We start from the raw sequence: 20,346 nt of genomic DNA, 5'->3' as shown, positions 1-20,346 counted from the left end.
AAAGCACACCATGCGAAATACTGGGCTGGATGAATCACAAGCTGGAATCAAGATTACTGGGAGAAATACCAACAACCACAGATACAGATGATACCATTCTAATAGCCGAAAGTGAAAAGGAACTGAAGAGCCTCTTGATGAGTGTGAAAGGGGATAGGGAAAAAGCTTACTTGAAACTCCACAGTCAAAAACTAAGATTATGGCATCTGGTCCCATTGCTTCATGGCAAATAGGAGGGAAAAAAAGTGGAAATAGTGACAGATTTTATTTTCTTGGGCTCCAAAGTCACTGTGGATGATGACTGCAGCCATGAAATTAAAAGACGCTTGCTCTGTGGAAGAAGAGCTATGACAGCGCAGACAGCATATTAAAAAGCAGAGACATCCCTTTGCTGACAAAGGTCTGCATAGTCAAAGCTACAGTTTTTCCAGGAGTGACGTATGGATGTGAGAGTTGGATCATAAAGAAGTCTGAATGCCGAAGAACAGATGCTTTCAAATTGTGGTGCTGGAGAAGACTCTTGAGAGTCCACTGGACTGCAAGAAGATCAAACCAGTCAATCCTAAAGGAAATCAACCCTGGATATTCACTGAAGGACTGTTGCTGAAGTTCCAATACTTTGGCTACCTGATGTGAAGAGCCAACTCATTGGAAAAGACCCTGATGCTGGGAAAGATTGAAAGCAATAGGAGAAGAGGGTGGCAGAGGATGAGATGGTTAGATAGCATCAGTGACCCAATGCACATGAATTTGAACAACATCTGGGAGATAATGAAGGAAGAGGAAACTGGTGCTGTGCTACAGTACATGAGGTCGGAGAGTCAGACATGACAACAACTGAACAACAACAAATGTGCTCGTACTCACAGATATCTACATATACACAAACACACACACATATATACACAAATATACATACCACCATATGCATGTACACATGGATACCCACACATACACTTATGCATACATACATACACAAATATACACACCACTATATGCACATACACACAGATACTTGTACATACACATACATACACAGATATATACATGAACATGTCCTCCCTAAAATGAAACAGCTTTCGGCTGCATCTCCCAGTGTATTTTGAAGCATCCATCTGGTGCCCCCAAGCCCGCCCCCCACCAGGCACAGACCCATCACTCACCTATCTGCGTCAAAGTAAGAGTCGATATAGGGATGTGGGGCCCCAGCCACGGCAAAGTTGCTGCTTCCGGTGTCAACGAGTATCTGCAGCTTTTATTTTTAAGGGAAAAACAGAGAAACCATTAGGTTACTTGCTTAGGGCAACACTCTTGAATACTTCTCTTAAACCTTAAGTGCTGAGAACAATTTGTTAATTGGAGAAATCATATGGATTAGAAATATTTTTAAAAAGCTGCTAGAAAAATTGAATTCCAAACACAGTCCATTGTGAAGCTTGCAAGGGCAGAGATGAGTTTAACTTCAGATACACACCAAACCTTAAAAGAAGATAAACTCAGTGGAATAAGTGGGGTTTCGTTTTCCAGCCAGCAGTACTTGGTAACCAGGCAGAGCCCTTTCTCACCCTGGACTGTCGGCTGGTTTGTCACTTGGCTGGGCAGCCCTCCTCCTGCCTTTCCAATCTCACCTGAAAATCCTCATTTACCTCCACCTCCACCCCACGCACCCAGCACACCTCCCCAGACACCTTCTGGCAGTGGGTATTCCCTCATCTCTGCTGCACAGGACCTGGAAACAACTGTCAGAGGCATCTCTTTTTTTTTTTTTTTTTTAAGTTTTAATGAATTATCATTTACATACAATAAAAATGAAAGATCTTGGATTTTCCACTGGTGAGTTCTGACATGGTGTTCTCCCAAACCAAGATACAGAAATTCCTGTTATTCCCCAAAGCCCCCTCTATGCCCCTTTCTAGTCAATCCCCATTGTTTCTCAGAAGCAACCACTCTCTGATGCCTATTACCATGGACAAGTTTCACTGGTTCCTGGACATTATATAAATGGCATCATGTGGGATTTTTGGCAGGAGGTTCTGGCTTCTTCTCCTCAACATGTTTTTGGGCTTCTCATACTGAATTGAGAGACAGTAAATACCCGTTTATGCACTGCGACTTTAGGAAATGAATTCTCTTAATTCCATTTATGAACACATAGTCACTATAAAAGTTGAAGGTTCTCACTACATAGGTGTTTGCATTGATTTCAGACAGAACACAATTAAAAGTATATAGGAGAAGGAAATGGCAACCCACTCCTACATTTTAGCCTGGGAAATCCCATGGACAGATGAGCCTGGTGGGCTATAGTCCATGGGGTTGCAAAGAGTTGGACACAACTAAACAGAACATGAAGTAACTGAACACGCATTTGTTGGGTTGATTGATTAAATCATGAGCCACTGATGACTGATTCAACCTTCAACTCTTCTCCCTTCCCTGGAAATGAGGCTGAAAGTTCCAGCTCTCTACTCTCAGGGTTGGCTCCCCATCCTTTGGGACTTTCCAAAAGCCATCTCATTGACACACCTCAGGTATGGTTGAAAGGGACTTGTTATAGAAAACAAAGGCACCTTTATCACCCTTATTATTGAGGAAGTTCCAAGGGTGCCCTGTGCCAGGAACTGAGACAAAGACCAAATACATATTTCTCTGTATAAATATGTATTTCTTCACATAAATCATAATATCACATATGGGCAGTCAGCAAGGTCCAGAATCTCACCCTTCATTGGACTGAAGCCCATTGTCCTGATGGCAGACAGTCCAAGTTGACTTAATAATACATGTAACCCACATGGCCTATGTTCTCAGCTCTGATTTCACATCCTGGATTTAAATGGTTCCTGAAGGCAGGATGAACTTTTAATTTGCTTAGGTGAAACTAGTAGAGAGATGAACAAGAAAGAAAAAAACAAAAACAAACCCAGAATTCCAGGCTCACGACAACTCATGAAAGCATGCCATTTTTACAAGTCTTTCCTGGGTCTCTCTGAAAAACACACACCCAAAAGCCCAGCAGGACGTGTGTGGAAAGACCAGCTGCCTGGAAGCCCAGGTTCCCAGGCTGGCATCCCACATCCACACCAATGCTCCTACATAGCCAGCCACAGGCAGAGCAGACCCAGGACTACTCTCCTGGGCATAATGGCCCCAGTGACCAGGGACGTGCTCTACAGACATTTCACTCTGCTTTGCCGGGTATGGAATTCCACCCGCCGCCTCTGCATCACATTAGAAGCACGTCCTTTCCACACACCCCCGTCCTTACTTCTGCCTCGCAGCACATGGTCCCCCCTTGCAGAGGCGGGCGACACAAAACAGAGAAAGTCACAGCAAAACACAGACAGCATTATCTTACACAGATGACTTCTAACTGCCCAGGCGTTGGGCACAGTCATACTCCCCAGCTGCGTCAGCACAAGCCAGACTTCAAGAAAATTCAGTTTGGAGTCACAGCTCGGCCAAGTTGGTCATCACTTTGGCTGCTGTTAGAGGACAGGATTTGAGGAGAGTAAACAAGGCAGCCACAGAGTCAGGCAAGGAATGGATTTCTAGGGAGCAGTAAACACTTTGAGTGGGGCTTCAAGTAATGTTTCTGAGCCGCCAACACCTTTTTCTGTGTGATGACCTGGAAATAGACATTTTTCACGTTGAATTCTTGCCAGGACCATGACTTTCTCTTTGTAACTCCTAGTCTTAATCACAAAGGAAAAAAAATACAGTCACTTGTCCTCTAAATTTTATAGGATCCACCCTGAAAGCATGGACAGTCAAAGGCTTAGTGCACCATTCCCCCGAACGCCTTGCCCCACTTCACACACACAACATCCCCTGCTGTGTCCTTATCTGCAGAACTTCCAGCATCACCTCCGGTCTCCTTGGGTTCAACTCAAACTGCAAATATAGTCTTACCCCAGAGGACATTATTCAACCCCATAAATGGATGCAGAAAACACACACAAATATGGGAAATGCACTGCACTTTCGAAGCACAACTGAAAATGAATCAGAAGCGTGTATGAACCATCATCCCTGCTTTAGAAGAAATGCTGCTGAGAGCTGGAAGTCCCCAGCTCCTTCCCTATACCAAGCAGCCTCCTATAGAACCACATTCCACTTCTTCCAGAATATAGCAACGAGGACAAAAATCTGCCTTCTCAAAGAGCAAGGGTCTAGCATTCTGACAGTCGCTGGCTTTTCACTGCTCCAATCTCTTTGCCAACATTGGGGTTCCAGGGGCTCTTTCACGGAGGAAGCAGGTCCCCACTGTGCATCTTTTACACACTCCAGTATATCTTCTCCAGAGAGCGTCCAAGCATGGGGCACCCCCATGAGAGTGAGCCAACCACAGGGGCCCCCCTGTGGTTCATCATCTTTCATGCATCCAGCACCTTGGACAGTGCCCAGCGTTTCCTAGATGCTCAGTGAACAGTTGTTGAATAAATGAAAAAGTCAGGGACTCAGAGATTTTCACTGGCAGATGTGTGTGTGTGTGCACGCGTGCCCAGTTATGTCTGACTCTTTTGTGATCCCACGGACTGTAGTCTGCCAGGCTCCTCTGTTCATGGAATTTTACAGGCAAGAATTGGAGTAGGTTGCTATTCCTCCTTCAGGGGATCTTCCTGACCCAGGGATCAAACCCAGGTCTCCTGCATTGCAGGTAGATTCTTTTTAGTCTGAGCCATACCTTTCACTGCTGCTAAGTCGCTTCAGTCGTGTCCAACTCTGTGCAACCCCATAGATGGCAGCCTACCAGGCTCTGCTGTCCCTGGGATTCTCCAGGCAAGAACACTGGAGTGGGTTGCCATTTTCTTCTCCAATGCATGAAAGTGAAAAGTGAAAGTGAAGTCGCTCAGTCGTGTCCGACTCTTAGTGACCCCATGAACCGTAGCCCACCAGGCTCCTCCATCCATGGGATTTTCAAGGCAAGAGTACTGGAGTGGGGTGCCATCGCCTTCTCCAATACCTTTGACTAATAACACCCATATTGCCTCCTTCCACCCTTCTGGAGACCACCATTCTACTCTGAGCCTTAAAAAAAGAAGGAAATCTTACCATATGTACCCAAATAAATGAACCTGGAGAACATTATGCAGAGTAAAATAAGCCAGACGCAGAAGGACAAATCTTACACGATCTCATATGAAGACTCTAAAATAGTCAAACTACCTGTTTTTAGGCTTCCCTGGTGGCTCAGATGGTAAAGAATCTGCCTACAGTATAGGAGATGAGGGTTCAATCACTGGGTCAGGAAGATTCCCCAGAGAAGAAAATGGCAACCCAGTATTCTTGCCTGGAAAATTCCATGGACAGAGGAGGCTGGTGGGCCGCAGCCATGGGGTCACAGAAAGTTGGACATGACTGAACACACATGGTAATTATACACACAACTTTCAACAGGAGGTGGGGAGTCAGGTCAGTCACTGGTGGCCACTGACACAAACCCTGTGATATCCCAAGGAACTGCCGGCCGAGGGCTGGTCCTGGAGCACTTTGAAGCCAACAGACTCTCCAGGAAGATTCCTTTAGGGACGTTCTTGGGGACAGTCAGGACTTTATCCCCATGCCTTGTTGTGCCTAGACAATGCTTTCTTGTTTTTAAAAAGGCATATCTTGTGGGATTTTACTTTCCTCCATTTTGTTCTGACACAATAATATGCCACCTCTCACACTCTCTGCCAGCTGGCAGAATTCAACCACAATCCACACACAGGGCTGCCTTTGAGACCCAGGCAGTCCTGCATCCTCTGAAAGGTCTTTCAGTGCCAGCCCTGATCCATCCCTCTCCCCTCTGACCACTGGGCCCTGAGTTTTGGCCCCTCACTCTTCTGATGCCTTCTACTGGCCTCTGATTTCTCCCAGGCCCACGTCTTTTCTCTCAGGGAGCTTGTAAGTTGCTTGAGGGCAGACCCCTTTTCCTTAGTCTCTGGAGTCATCTCCATAATGGGAATTTGCTAATCACCTGGTCCATAGGATGGGGAGGGGACTCACACGAGCTCCACCTAGAAGTGGAAAGCTGATGAAAAAGGGGAGACTGCCAAGGAGCTGGAGAGAGTTTGCCAGGCCAAACTCCTGATACGTCTGTGCACAGACTTCACTGAGCTTTTCCTAGAACTGGCAAAGGTGGCTAACTTGACTTCCCAGTTGATATATGATGAATCATAAGCTGAAATCAAGATCACTGAAAGAAATATCAATAAACTCAGAAATGCAGATGACACCACCCTTATGGCAGAAAGTGAAGACGAACTAAAGAACCTCTTGACGAAGGTGAAAGAGAAGAGCAAAAAAGCTGGCTTAAAACTCAACATTCAAGAAACTAAGATCATGACATCCAGTCCCATCACTTCATGGAAAATAGGTGGGGCAAAAATGGAAACAGTTACAAACTTTTATTTTCTTGGGCTCCAAAATCACTGGGGATGGAGACTGTAGCCACGAACTTAAAAGACACTTGCTCTTTGGTAGGAAAGCTGTGACAAACCTAGACAGCCTATTAAAAAGCAGAGATATCACTTTGAGAACAAAGGTCCATCTAGTCAAAGGTATGGGTTTTCCAGTAGTCATGTATGGATATGAGAGTTGGACTGTAAAGAAGGCTGAGCACCAAAGAATTGATGCTTTTTAACTCTGGTGCAGGAGAAGACTCTTGAGAGTCTCTTGGACTGCAAGATCAAACTAGTCAATCTGAAGGGAAATCAGTTCTGAATATTCACTGGAAGAACAGATGCTGAAGCTGAAGCTCCAACACTTTGGCCACCTGATGCAAAGAACTGACTCATTGGAAAAGACCCTGATGTTGGGAAAGACTGCGGACAGGAGGAGATGGGGAAGACACAGGATAAGACGTTTGGATGGCATCATCAACTCAATGGCCATGAGTTTGAGTAAACTGCAGGAGATAGTGAAGGACAGGGAAGCCTGGCATGCTGTAGTCCATGGGGTCACAAAGAGTCAGACATGAGTGAGCAACTGATCAACAACAATATAAAATAATCACACGTTTCCTTTTAAATACCCAAGACTAGCCAGAGTTAGGAATGAGATGGTGGCCAAGGGCAGGGGGTGGTGGGTATGGTGGTGGTGTTGGCACTCTCTGTGTGCCCCAACACTCACTTCAGCTGCTGGGGCTCTTCCAACATCCAGGGTACAGTGTGGGTCCTTTTCCTTTACTGAGAAGGACCCAGGAAAGCCTTAATTGTACCCACCCTCCCCCAAAAAGCTCTCCAGCTTCCAGGAGAGATCTGAAATACAAGAATGAGCGCTCACTCCTGGGAGCAGCCCTGAACCCAAACACACAACAGCTGATGAAGGTTCCACTTCCTTGCTCCCCAGGTGGACAGCTCTGAGTGCGCCCTGTGCCTCGGGGAGTCCCTGTGGGTCTGCTCTGTATTACTAGTCTTCTCCTCCTTCCTGCCTCAATGCTCTGCTCCCACTGGTGTCTGGGGTAGAGAGACACAGGGAAGGCTGGCTCACACAAACATTGCCTCACGTACCCCAGAGACCAAATATCTCCACTTGTGAAAACATGTAGACTGTGCGTGTCTTCCCAATGTCCCTTCTCAATCTTCGGCTGATGCTCTGGGCAATAACCCCCCAGAAAGCCATCTGCTAATTGCTGTAATAAGGTGAAAGGTTGCATTAAAGTGAAGAATGGGCTCTTCATCTAGTTAGTGATTAGCAGCCTGAGATTCCTCAGATACCACTGCCTCTTTTTCAGCAGGTTAATAGATAGGAAAATTAGCAGATAATTTAAATAATGGCTCATTTCACACAACGATTCCTAATTACATTAGCAGCCCATCTGCTGAAGTCTGTCGGCAAGCAGAACCCACAGCAGTGGGGTCCTCCCGTCCCGGCTCCGCAGGGCTGTTTGCCCACAGTTATTACACGTGATTGTGGGTGCCGATCTTGCTAATCAGGTTCTTTCAGGGCTTCAATTCTGGAAATGAAGCTCATTTACTGAAACACGTCTTGTTGAAGGAAGCAAAAATAATTGCCACTCACCATTTCTCCATGTTCTAAAATTAAGGTTGCCTTTATAGAGAAGGGGAAAAAAATCATTTTCAAAGGGATCCACTTAACACAAACAGATGTTATAGAAGCTACGAGGGACTTGATAATCAACCTATTCAGGCTCTGTGTGTGAGTGCACACGCATGCACGTGTATGTGTGTTTGCTTCCCTCCTGCAGACGGGGCTCTTCCTAGACAAACACAGTCCAGAGTCCTGTGGATGGATTCCCTGGCTCCTTTTGGGAAACTCTTAACTTCCAAGGGAATGCTGGGGGAGGGACAGGGCATCACCTGCGCTGATTTGAATAGAGCAGCACTTTTTCACTGACTGCATCGGGCTTGGCAGGCTGAGACTGGCAGAGGAAGTGGTAGGATGAAGGGAGCTTGGTGTGAGGGTCCCTGTTTTAGGAAACGAAAAGTCACCCCCAGATCAGAATCCTCCTGGAAGCGGGAGCTGCCACTACCTCTGCAGCTGAAATCTGTCGCTGAGGAAATGTGGCAGTTCCTAGAGGGAGGGCCTCCTCTGTGATTGAATTTTTTAACTTTTTGAACAACCCATCCCTGTTAGGATGAGTGGAAAGGCTGGATTTCTCAGGTTGGGGGAGATTTCATCACACACCCATAGCAGATGCCCTTAAATATGCTGCAATTATGCCCACTCACAGGAGGAGGGCTTCCAGTTCACTTCTGACCTGTGGTCCCAGGAAACACCCTACATGTTCTCTAAAGGAGAATAACATGAAAAATATCAGCTTTAGCTTCTGGTAGACCTGGATCTGAACCCTAGATTAGCCTCCTATGAGTGAAAACTATTGCCTGTCACATCAGGAGGCCTTTCTACGTGGTGCTAGTGGTAAAGACCCCACCTGCCAGTGCAGGAGACATAAGAGATGCGAGTTCCATCCCTGGGCCAGGAAGATCCCCTGGAGAAGGAAATGGCAACTCATTTCAGTTTTCTTGCCTGGGAAATCCCATGGGCAGAGGAGCTATGGGGTCACAAAGAGTAGGACACAATTGAAATGATTTATCACGCATGCATACTATATCAGTAAACAAATGATGCTGTGGCCATCAGATCATCATGTTATAGCCACCCCACCAGTGAGCCCTGAGGGAACTCATGATGGAAGATGGTGCCCGTGATCAAGCCAACAACTGTGGCAGCTGACCCTGCAGTGTTCCCTGAGGTGACTCAGGATGAGAGAAGACCAGATCCTGACCTCAGGTAGCTGGTGGTTTAGTCGCTAAGTCATGTCTGACTCTTGCAACCCCATGGACTGTATCCTGCCAGGCTCCTCTGTCCATTGGATTCTCCAGGGATGCCATTTCCTTCTCCAGGGGATCTTCCCAATCCAGGGTTAAAATCCGGGTCTCCTGCATTGCAGACAGATTCTTTACTGATTGAGTTATGAAGGAAGCCCAGATAGCTGAGGTGCATATCAAAGCAATGATTTCCATGAGCCCAGACTCTTACACCTTCCCATATATAGAAAAGTGCTCAATTCTTTAACTTGAGATACCTGGTTTTCTTTAATTAACAATAATCTTTTGATGTCCTGACAATCTGGTCTTTGTTGTAAATACTCCTATTTATCCTGACTCCCCCACACCCTTGCCGCTTCGGAGCAGTCCCTCAGAGTGACATCAGATGCTCTGTCCCAGGCTTTGTTGTTGTTCAGTCGCTAAGTCATGTCTGACTCTTTGTGACCCCATGGACTGAAGCATGCCAGGCTTCCCTGTCCTTCGCCATCTCACAGGGCTTGCTCAAATTCATGTCCATTGAGTCGGTGATACCATCCAACCACCTCATCCTCTGTTGTCCCCTTCTCTTCCTGCCCTCAGTCTTTCCCAACATCAGGGTCTTTACCAATGAGTCAGCTCTTTGCATCAGGTGTCCAAAGTATTGGAGCTTTAGCTTCAGCATCAGTCCTTCCAATGAATATTCAGGGTTGATTTCCTTTAGGATTGACTGGTTTAATCTCCTTGCTGTCCAAGGGACTTTCAAGAGTCTTCTCCAGAACTTAAGTCCCCAGTTTTGTCTGCTGAATAAAACATAACTCTCAATGTATACATTGTGCTTTTTTTCAGCTCACACACCTGTTGGCTGCAGAATCTTAAGTAAACCACCTAACCTCTGACCCTTGGTGTCCTCATCCAAGGACAGATGATATCCAAGGTAAGATGAAAAGGTGTGGCTATGAGGAGCACACGAGATGCCCCTCATACATATGTGATGCATCCAAAATAGTGGCTGGCACATAGGGGTGTTTCAGTTTCTCAAAGAAGGGTGGCCTGATGCTGTTTTTCTCTTGCTACAGGGCTGACTTCTCAAATACACCACTGTGCCAAACATGACAGGCATCCAGTTCCTCACCAGGCTTTCTCTCCACGTCTCTGCACTGCAGTGAGTCTGGATGTGGCCCAGAAGTGATAAGCACAAGCTGCAGAACCCCCACGCACAGCGCTGGTCCTGCAGCAGGTGATGCTGACACGCACATAACCCAAAACATCTGGGGGTGCTTGGTGTGTGTAGCACCTGCCCTCAGCTGGAACAAGGCAGAGATACACCCAGGAACGCCCTAATCCCAGGGCCAGGAGTGTGGTTTTCTCTCACCCTGCCTTTTCTGCCCCACCCTGGCGAGCGGCCACTCCATCACCTGAGTGCACAGGCTCCACCTTTCCCTCCTGCCTCCACTTCCAGGAGCCTGGGTGTCTTCTCTATTCTACTTCCAGAATGTTCCTAAAACTGATCATGTTCCTCTCTCCCCTTCCTCCGGCCCGCTCACTCCTAGCTTTGTGTCCCGAGTTCTGAGACCTGGCACACAGTAAGTGCTCAACAGAGGGTGCTGAAGGCATGAATGATGCCCAAGCATCACTGAGGCCATCCTGTCCCAAAAGACTTAAGTGAGGTTAGCTTCTGCTTTCTGATCTGGGTTGTCTTGCGGTCCAAGTCCCCCTCAAGGGGTTTTAGTGAGTTCTGGGTCTCCCAGTCACACCATCTCCCAGGTTCCAAGGACAAATTTTAACAGTGGTGTAGTGGCAGCAGTAAGGTACATTTGAGAAAGGAGAGAAGACCATCTTCTAAGCCTGCTTCCCTAACAAAGCTGCATCTGGGGGTCTCCCTTTCTGGGTTCCATCCTGAGAAGTGGAATACTTCTTGCCATATCAGCAAACAAGGATGTTACAGTCATCAGCTATTGCAGCCCTCCAATGTGAGCTGGTGAGCCCAGAGGGCACTCAAGAAGGAGAAGAATAACTGTGAATCAGCAGCCACCAGGCTGTAGCCACTCCCTATGGGGAGCCCCAAGGGAGCTCAGGATGTGAAAAATACAGGATTCTGGCCTGGGATAGCTGAGATGCAGAAGAAAGGAAAGATTTCAGTGAGCCTAGACTCTTGTATCTTGTCATACAGAGGTGTGTGCATGAATGCTCAGTCCTGTCAGACTCTTGGCGACCCCATGGACTGTAGCCCACCAGGCTCCTCTGTCCATGAGATTTTTCAGGCAAGAATACTGGAGTCAGTAGCCATTTCCTCCTCTAGGGGATCTTCCCAACATAGAAAAGCACTAAATTCCTTAACTTGGGCTATCTGATCTTCTTTAATTAACAATAATCTTTTGATGTTCAGAATACTTGCTCTTTGATGCAAAACTTCTATATAACCTGGCTCTTCCCCTCACCTCCACAGAGCAATTATATTAGGGCTCCTTGAGATGCTGTCTCCTGGGCTTGAAGTTCTAAACATTCCCACTGAATAAATCATAACTCTTGACTTTTAGGTTGTGAATATTTTTTAAGTTGATAATCTTTACACGTGAGTGTTAACCCTGGGTTTGTTTCGTTAGGGGAAGCACACTGAGTAAAACCATCCTCCTGGGAACCATTGCAACCATCCGTGTGAGTTATTTGACATCAGGAGGTCCTGGCAAAGAGCTTGGAACTAACAAGCCACAACAAAACTGAAGAATTTGGGAAAGGTCAAAAGGAGACACCACACGTCCGACTACCTCTCAGAATCCTTCTCCCTGGCATCCATCTTGGCTGAGCAACGTGGGTGCTACCAGAAAGAACTCTGAGTCATGATCGGCCAAAGACAGCCCAGAAACTAATCCTATCACCATGAAACCCAAGACTGTGGGCCTTGTGGCAGAGCCATTCTCCTGGGCTCCCTTACTCTACTGCTCTCCACCCGGGTGCCCTTCCCAATAAAACCTCTTGCTTTGTCAGCTCGTGTGTCTCCTTCAACAATTCATTTCTGAGTGTTAGATAAGAGCCCACTCTTGGGCCCTGGAAGGGGTCGCCCTTCCTGAAACCATTTCACTTAATATCCCAAGGCTCCAGCCTCCATTTATGCTGCTGAGAATCGAGACAACATATGCACATGAGTCGAGGCGTGATTACACACCCAAGGCTGCCCCTGGTCCACAGAGTCAGGGCCAGAACCCAGAGCCACTTCGCCCCTGGGCTCAGAGTTATTGGAGTAGCTCGTGTCATACCTCAAGAAGGCACTTGATTGTCTGCTGAGAGGCTATACATGGTGGCACTGTCTCTGATGGTCAAAACAGCCAGCTCCTGATTCTTTGCCTCCTGGACAGAGAACCTGGACCACAAGGGGAGGGGCTGCAAGCAGCCTCATGTCCACTAAGCTTCTGGAAGTAGGAGCCAGAAGCCAGAAAGTGCTTATATGTTTGCAAGAGGATATTCAGAGATGGGTGCTTCCCAGGTGGCTCAGCGGTAAAGAATCCGCCTGTCACGAAAGAGACACGAGTTCGGTCCCTGGGTCAGGAAGATCCCCTGGAATAGGAAATGGCAACCCACTCCAGTATTCTTGCCTGGAGAATCCCATGGACAGAGGAGCCTGGCAGGCCACAGTTCACAGGGTGATAGAGTCCAACATTAGTTAGGACTGAGAATGCACTCTCACTCAAGAGACAGGTAGGCTGGATACTTCCAGCTGCTTGGCCAGCCCCTCCCTCTTGGCAGGCAAACCCAAGACGGGGCTAGGAAGGCAGAGAAAGAACAGAGGGGGCCCCTTTTCTACGGAGATGTTGTGGCCCCAGGGAACTCCCTGGGCTGTGGAGTTTCCCTCAGCCTCTGAGGTCACACAAGGATGCAATCCCAGTGATTGAACACCGAAGGAGGATGTTTAGACAGACATAGATGAGAGTCACAAGGCTGGATGGAACTCATTCACTGACGCCAACAAACATAATGATCCTTTTTCCCACAGAAAGGAAAATTCATGCAGAACGGTTTCTCAGAAAGCACTATTAAAAAGGACAAAAGCAGATCTGTCTCCATATTTTGGTGATTGTGGGGGGAGGGGCCAAGAAGGGAAGCTACTAATAATGGGTGAGTTAATCCTTTTTCCTCAAGTTCAATTCAGTTCAGTCTCTCAGTCGTGTCTGACTTTTTGAGACCCCATGGACTGTGGCACGCCAGACTTCCCTGTCCATCACCAATTCCCAGAGCTTGCTCAAACTCATGTGCATCAAATTGGTGATGCCATCCAACCATCTCATCCTCTGTCGTCCCCTTCTCCTCCTGCCTTCAATAACTAAAGCCATCCCCTCAACCCATTATACATTGCTAAGGATTTTAGGAGACATCATTTTAGCTAAAAGTTGGTTCTTTCTGCACATTTTCCAAAGAAGTTTAAACTGATTCTCATCAAAGGTGTAATGTCTTAACTCTTAAAACACTTTTGGAGTTTCACTAAATTTTCACTTTTGCTCAAGAGTTGATAACTGCAAATAGAAAGACATTTCAAAAAAAAAAAAAAAAAGAAAGAAAGACATTTCAGATCTGAACTTTCAGGAAAAAAGAAAAAGGATTAACTTCCTTCTGATTCCTGACATTCAAATATTGTTACAATTTTCAGTAAATGTGAAAAAATAAAGCATGTATACTCACTGCAGCAACAGGCAAGATTTTCAAGTTACTATTATTATAAAGTGGTTAGCACTCACTATTATTCTAGGCATTTAGATTAATTTTTTAAATTGCAAAGTACATATAATATGAAATTTACCATCTTAACCACTTTTAAAAGTACGGTTCAGCATTCACATCGCTGTGCAGCCATAACTACCATCCATCTCGAGAACTTTTCCTCATCTCAAACAGAAACTCTGTTCCCACTAGGGACTTTCCTGGTGGTCCCGAGGTTAAGACTGTCCTTCCACTGCAGGGGGCATCAGTTCAGTCCCTGGTCAGGGAACTAAAATCCTGTATGCTAAGTGGTATGGTCAAAAACAAATAAATAAAAAATTTAAAAAAAAAAAAAAGAAAGAAACTCCGTGCCCACTAAACAACTAACTCGCTAGTCCCCATTCTCCAGTCCCTGGCAACCACCACTCAACTTTCTGTGTCTATACATTGGACTACTCTAGGGACCTCGTGTAAATAGAATTCAGTATTTATTCTGTTGCTACTGCCTTACTTCACTCAGCATAATGTCCTCAAGGTTCAGTCACATGGCAGCAAGTGTCAGAATCTCCTTCCCCTTTCAGTTCAGTTCAGTCACTCAGTCGTGTCCAACTCTTTGCGACCCCATGAATCTCAGCGTGCCAGGCCTCCTTGTCTATCACCAACTCCTGGAGTTCACTCAGACTCACATCCATCGAGTCAGTGATGCCATCCGGCCATCTCATCCTCTGTCGTCCCCTTCTCCTCCTGCCCCCAATCCCTCCCAGAATCAGAGTCTTTTCTAATGAGTTAACTCTTCACATGAGGTGGCCAAAGTACTGGAATTTCAGCTTTAGCATCATTCCTTCCAAAGAAATCCCAGGGCTGATCTCCTTCAGAATGGACCGGTTGGATCTCCTTGCAGTCCAAGGGACTCTCAAGAGTCTTCTCCAACACCACAGTTCAAAAGCATCAATTCTTCGGCGCTCAGCTTTCTTCACAGTCCAACTCTCACATCCATACATGACCACTGGAAAAACCATAGCCTTGACTTAGACGGATCTTTGTTGGCAAAGTAATGTCTCTGCTTTTCAATATGCTATCTAGGTTGGTCATAATTTTCCTTCCAAGGAGTAAGCGCCTTTTAAGGTTGAATAATATTCCCATGCATATGTAGTCCACATTTATTTTTGGTCCATTTATCCATCGGCGATCACTTGGGTTGCTTCCACCTTATGGCTATTGCGAATAATGCTGCTATGAACATACATGTACAAATATCTCCTTGAAATCCTGTTTCAGTTCTCTTGGGAAGATTCTTTTTTTTTTCCCCAATGAATATTTAATGAGTGGTGACCATATGACTGGGGATGAAGACAGAAGATATGGGGTTCCTTATGGAATTCATCACCTAACATTCACACCAAAGACCAGCCTTCTCTTTTATAATGATTTTCAGTGTCTGTTGAATTGGCTATAGGACTGGAGAGGAATAAAGCACAAGGAACTATAGATGACTAATTAGAGGTTTTTCCCCTGAATTAAATGTTTACTGTCTAAGTCGTTTCTCATGCCAATCAATACTCTTAAAGGAAAAAAAAAATTCCCTCTGTTTATGATGATATTTATCAAGATACTATAATCAATTTTAATAGTGTGTAAAACACAAAAGAATTAGGAAAGTAAATTTCCTAGTAGGGAAATGGACTGCCAATCTTATTAATTTTCATTATGCATACAGATGATTACATCAAAACTTCACTGGATCTAAAACAGACCTGCCACATGGTCCTGTGAGGTTATCCTCTCCAGGTTTACTTGAAATAAACTCTGTGAACATGGGCTTCCCTGATAGCTCAGTTGGTAAAGAATCCGCCTGCAATGCAGGAGACCCTGGTTCAATTCCTGGTTTGGGAAGATCCCCTGGAGAAGGGAAAGGCTACCCACTCCAGTATTCTGGCCTGGAGAATTCCATGGACTGTATAGTCCATGGGGGTCACAAAGTACATGCATTAAGCAATGCTATCATTAAGTGCTTTGAAAGCAGGAAATGTGATTTGTGTCTTAAGTATCACAAGGGTACGGCGCCTTCTAGCAGCAGCGATGACTGTATGTGGGTATGTTAACAGTAATGATTGATAATCTAAGGGTCTTCATATTCATCGCCAGGTGGAATGCTGTGACCTAGCCTTTACAATGTCTTCTTAAAATCTAAAATGTTATCTCCACTTAGCAGAACATCTTTGCATGCTGATCTGATTGGCCCAAACTTGGAATGTATAACACACAAAAAAGCCATTGTTTTCAGATTCGCTACCCTTTGTTAATTTCAGTCCAGCCATTTAAGAAACAGTCTATTTCTATGTGGTTCATCAAAGGCTTTGATTTTTTTCCCCTTATTAAACCTATGAGAAAAATGTATTTTAATAGGCATATGGTGATCAAAGATATCATTCTCTGCTAAAAAGATTTTTTAAAGCCTTTCCAAGTAAATTCCTTTCAGGAAAGACATTAAATTTCCACATTTTTTGTGGTGTCCAGATACTTTGAAAGAATGCTAGCCCAGAAGAGAAATGACGGATGCACTCCTCTTTTGCAATCTGTGCCAGTGAAATACAGATGTTTTCCTAATTAGGGTACAGAACAGACACACGAAAACATTCCAGAACATTTTAGAGATGACAAAGAAACAAAGACTTGGCAAGAAATTGCAACATATTAACCTTGGCAAAATCTCCAACACACAAGTGAGAGCTCTTGCGTATCATCATTCACTATGACAGATGTTGAAAAAGTAGAGACAGATCCATGTCTTCCTAATTCCAGCCTCTTCCATGGACATTGGATCCACCCTATCGCCCACTCACGACAACACACTCCCAAATCCCCCAACTCTCTCTGCATCCTCAGGTTTTTTCTCCTCTACCTGGACCACTCCCACCCACTTCCAAGCAGGTTGTGATTATTTCCCATCTTAATAAAAATGACACGCAACTTTTTTCACCCCACATTTTCCTCCCACTTCAGTCCTATTCCTCTGCACTTCTTTTACAATAAAGCCCCTAAAAGAGTTGACAGCAAATCCTCTCCTCCAGTTCTCACTGGACCCACCACTCATGGAAACAGATCCTCTCCCCATTAACCATTACCCTCACGTACCTAAGTCAACCATCAGACTCCCTCCCTGTCCCAGGCTTTGCTTCCCTTGGACAGACCATCTTCTAATCTGCTTCCACCTCCGTGGCTGCTCCTTCTCAGGGCTCTGGCTGATTCCTCCTGACCTCCCCAGTCTCTAAAGTCTAGGGGTGTCTCAGCACCAGTCATTGGAGCCCACAATGATTGCGTCCAGTCTCAAGACTACACATCTCCTCTGGCCAAGTGACTCCCGAATTTAGGTCTCTATCTGGAACCTCTAGTTTAAACTCCAGACAGATTCAGCTGCTACTGGACGCTCGCCTTGGATGTTGCAAAAGGCATCTCAGTTTGACTTTTCCAAAACTGAACTCCTAACTCACCTAGTAAGCCATGTAACATTCATCCACGGCCATGCAACCCACCTTTCTCTCACCTCCTCTCCCACAACCCACTGTGCGCCTGACTGGAGACTCTGTGGTGTTCCTCCCAATGCAAGCACACACTCTTCTCAAGAAGGGCCTTTGCACTGACTGCTCCACCTGCCGGGAACATGATTTCCCAGAACCTCACTCCCTCTTTCTTTAGGTCTCACCTTCTGGTCCGAGGTGCCTTCCCCAGCTCTCCTATACAAATTAGCAACACTTTCCCACCCACTGTGTGCCTTTGCCCATATTTTAATATTTTGCATAGCAATTGATCCCTGGGTCAGGGAGATCCCCTGGAGGAGGAAATGGCAACCCACTTCAATATTCCTGCCTGGAAAATCCCATGGACAGAGGAGCTTGGCAGGCTACAGTCCATGGGGTCTCAAGAGTCAGACATGACTTAGCGACTAAACCTCCACCACCACACCATCCAAATACAGAGCATTTACTTGATTTGTCTGCCTTTCTGCACTAAAATGTGATATTTGAGGAGGCAAGTTCGCTGTTACCATGGCTCACTACTGTATCCTCCATGCCCAGAACAGGGACATCATGTATTTCCTGAATGTGTTTAGTCACTTGTGAATTATAGCAACGGCCTTAACAAAACAATGACCAAACTCGGTTACTAGCTTTTATTATGAAATACAAAATTGAAGAATTGAAATGAACCTCAGGGGCCATTGCTTTGTCCACTGGAATCACTCCAGGAATTAAATATATGGAATCTCCAATTCAGAGAATGGAGCCTGGAGTTCAATACTCTTAACAAGGACCCAGGTGAGTAACAATCAGCCAGGTATGGGGACCAACAAGGTGTTACAGCCTCTCTGTAATGTAGCACAGCTGTCTAGAACCATGCTGACAGGTAGTCATGTGTCTGCCAGGCACTTCAGTGACGGCAGCTCATTACCTTAGGTTCTGAATTGTCCAAGGTTCAGGGCATTCATTTTGGAATGCTCTTTCTTTCTCGGTTTAATTCAGGGAATACTTTTTGAGGACCTACCCTGGGCCAGGCATGATGCTCCATCCTAGGATGAAGGAGTAGCCAGAAAAACTCGGTGCCTGTCCTCAGGGAGATTCCAGGCAACTAAATAGTTCACAATCCTCACTGCTGCCCAGGAGACCTTGCCAGATCTTGGCAGGAAAGCCCGCTCCCATGAACCCGCTTATTAAATATCTGAAGTATGGTAGAGTGTGCTCTATATGGAGCCCATGGCATACTTCCTCTGGGATGCTGGGTGGGTTGGAAGTATATCCCCCTGGAATTCTCTAAGCCTTGGTCATATGACATGACTTCCCCACCATGGGAGCGTCTCAGGGTCCCATTGAAAGTTAATATCCAGCCTTCATACCATCTTCCAACAATCCACCAATCAACCATCTAATTATCAATTTCCATACATATCAGCATTACTCACGTCTTAATACACACAGCAAACGCTGAACTGCAGCCACACCTGCCCATTTAGCCCAAAGAGTTAGTCGCTCAGTCATGCTCTACTGTCTGTGACCCCATGGACTCTAGCCTGCCAGGCTCCTCTGTCCATAGCATTCTCCAGGCAAGAATACTGGAGTGGGTTACCATTCTCTTCTCCAGGGGATCTTCCCAACCCAGGGATCGAACCCAGGTCTCCTGCATTATAGGCAGATTCTTTACCATCTGAGCCATCAGGGAAGCCTAAAGACCTGTGAAAATAACTCATAGTAAAACTTGTATTACATGATTTCACAGTTCCCTAAAACATTAAAAACTCTAGAAAAGCCAACATCATACAATGAGATATGCACTTGATAAAGATTTTTCTTGGCACTCCAGTATACCCTGCTCTGTCTAATCAGGGCCTCTGACTGCTAGCATCCTACTGAAGTTTTAAAACAATCAGGTTTTCATCCCTGACAATAATCCTTAAAAAATGCTGGGCTTGCGAGTTTGGAAAATATGGGCAACGGTCTGCAACTGCCAAAATTAACTCAAACTTCATCTCCTTCACTGACAAAATGGATTTCATGAAGAAATGAGAGTGAGTGTAGACTTCGGAAAAAACATTCCCACACCATTTCCTGAACTCTGATTTATAGGAAGAGTCTTAGCAGCCTCAATGCGGAGCATTAGCACGTGCCTAAGGAGCCTGCCCGCCACACCTCTTGGTTTCTGGACAGAATGGAGATTTGAACTGCTCAGTCTTAAATCTCCTCTCCCCGAGGAGGCTGCCAGGCTTGGAAATCAATGAACTGCCCAGACAGAGATGAGACCGTTAAGAGTCACAGCGGAAAGCCTCAGACTCTTAAGTGCCAGGTTTTGTTCAGAACATCCCAATCCTTTCTGTTTCAAGTGCTCAGAAGGGCAGGCAGTGAGATGATCTTAGCCTTCGAATACCTGGCTATAAAAGAAGCCGTCATTTTCTGATTCACACAAATGTCACGATTTTGCCCCCGAGTGGATGTGTCTTGATTTGTGAAAAACAAACTTAACTCTATTAAATGCGTTTCTCTGCCTTCAGTGTGAGAAGAGAGTCCAGTGGTGCCCGGCCCACAGTGAGTGTTCAGCTTGTTTCTGGCATATTAACATTCAATTACTGAAGAACAAACAACTTCACAGGACAAGTATTTTTTATGGCAGGTGGGCTCTTACTGCACAGGGACAATTCTATCCCAGAAAGCCCTCCCCTCAACTTGTTCCTGCCAAAAGAAGATGACCTTCCCTGACGGGATGGGGAACGTGGGAGGCCAGGAACACCGGAAGCCCGTAGAATCTGAGTGAGCATGTGCATCCCGCCCCCACTGGGAGCTGGACATAAGCAAAGTGTATTTGTTTGCTGGGGCACCCAGAACAAAATACTGCAGACTTGGATGTTGGAACA

General features: G+C 45.8%; 1 protein-coding gene across 1 annotated transcript in view; it reads right to left on the bottom strand.

Moving 5' to 3' along the window:
* Positions 1-20,346, bottom strand: part of BACE2 (beta-secretase 2) — a 113,937-nt gene that overhangs the window by 68,279 nt on the left and 25,312 nt on the right. The window contains exon 2 of the mRNA XM_055569720.1: positions 1,164-1,252. Coding sequence (XP_055425695.1) covers positions 1,164-1,252 — 89 coding nt within the window. The remainder of the gene's footprint in view (positions 1-1,163; positions 1,253-20,346) is intronic.

Source organism: Bubalus kerabau, chromosome 2 (assembly GCF_029407905.1).
Source record: "Bubalus kerabau isolate K-KA32 ecotype Philippines breed swamp buffalo chromosome 2, PCC_UOA_SB_1v2, whole genome shotgun sequence".
Taxonomy (NCBI): Eukaryota; Metazoa; Chordata; class Mammalia; order Artiodactyla; family Bovidae; genus Bubalus; species Bubalus kerabau.
Note: the sequence above shows the minus strand (reverse complement) of the source record. Positions and strands in the feature narration are given on the sequence as shown.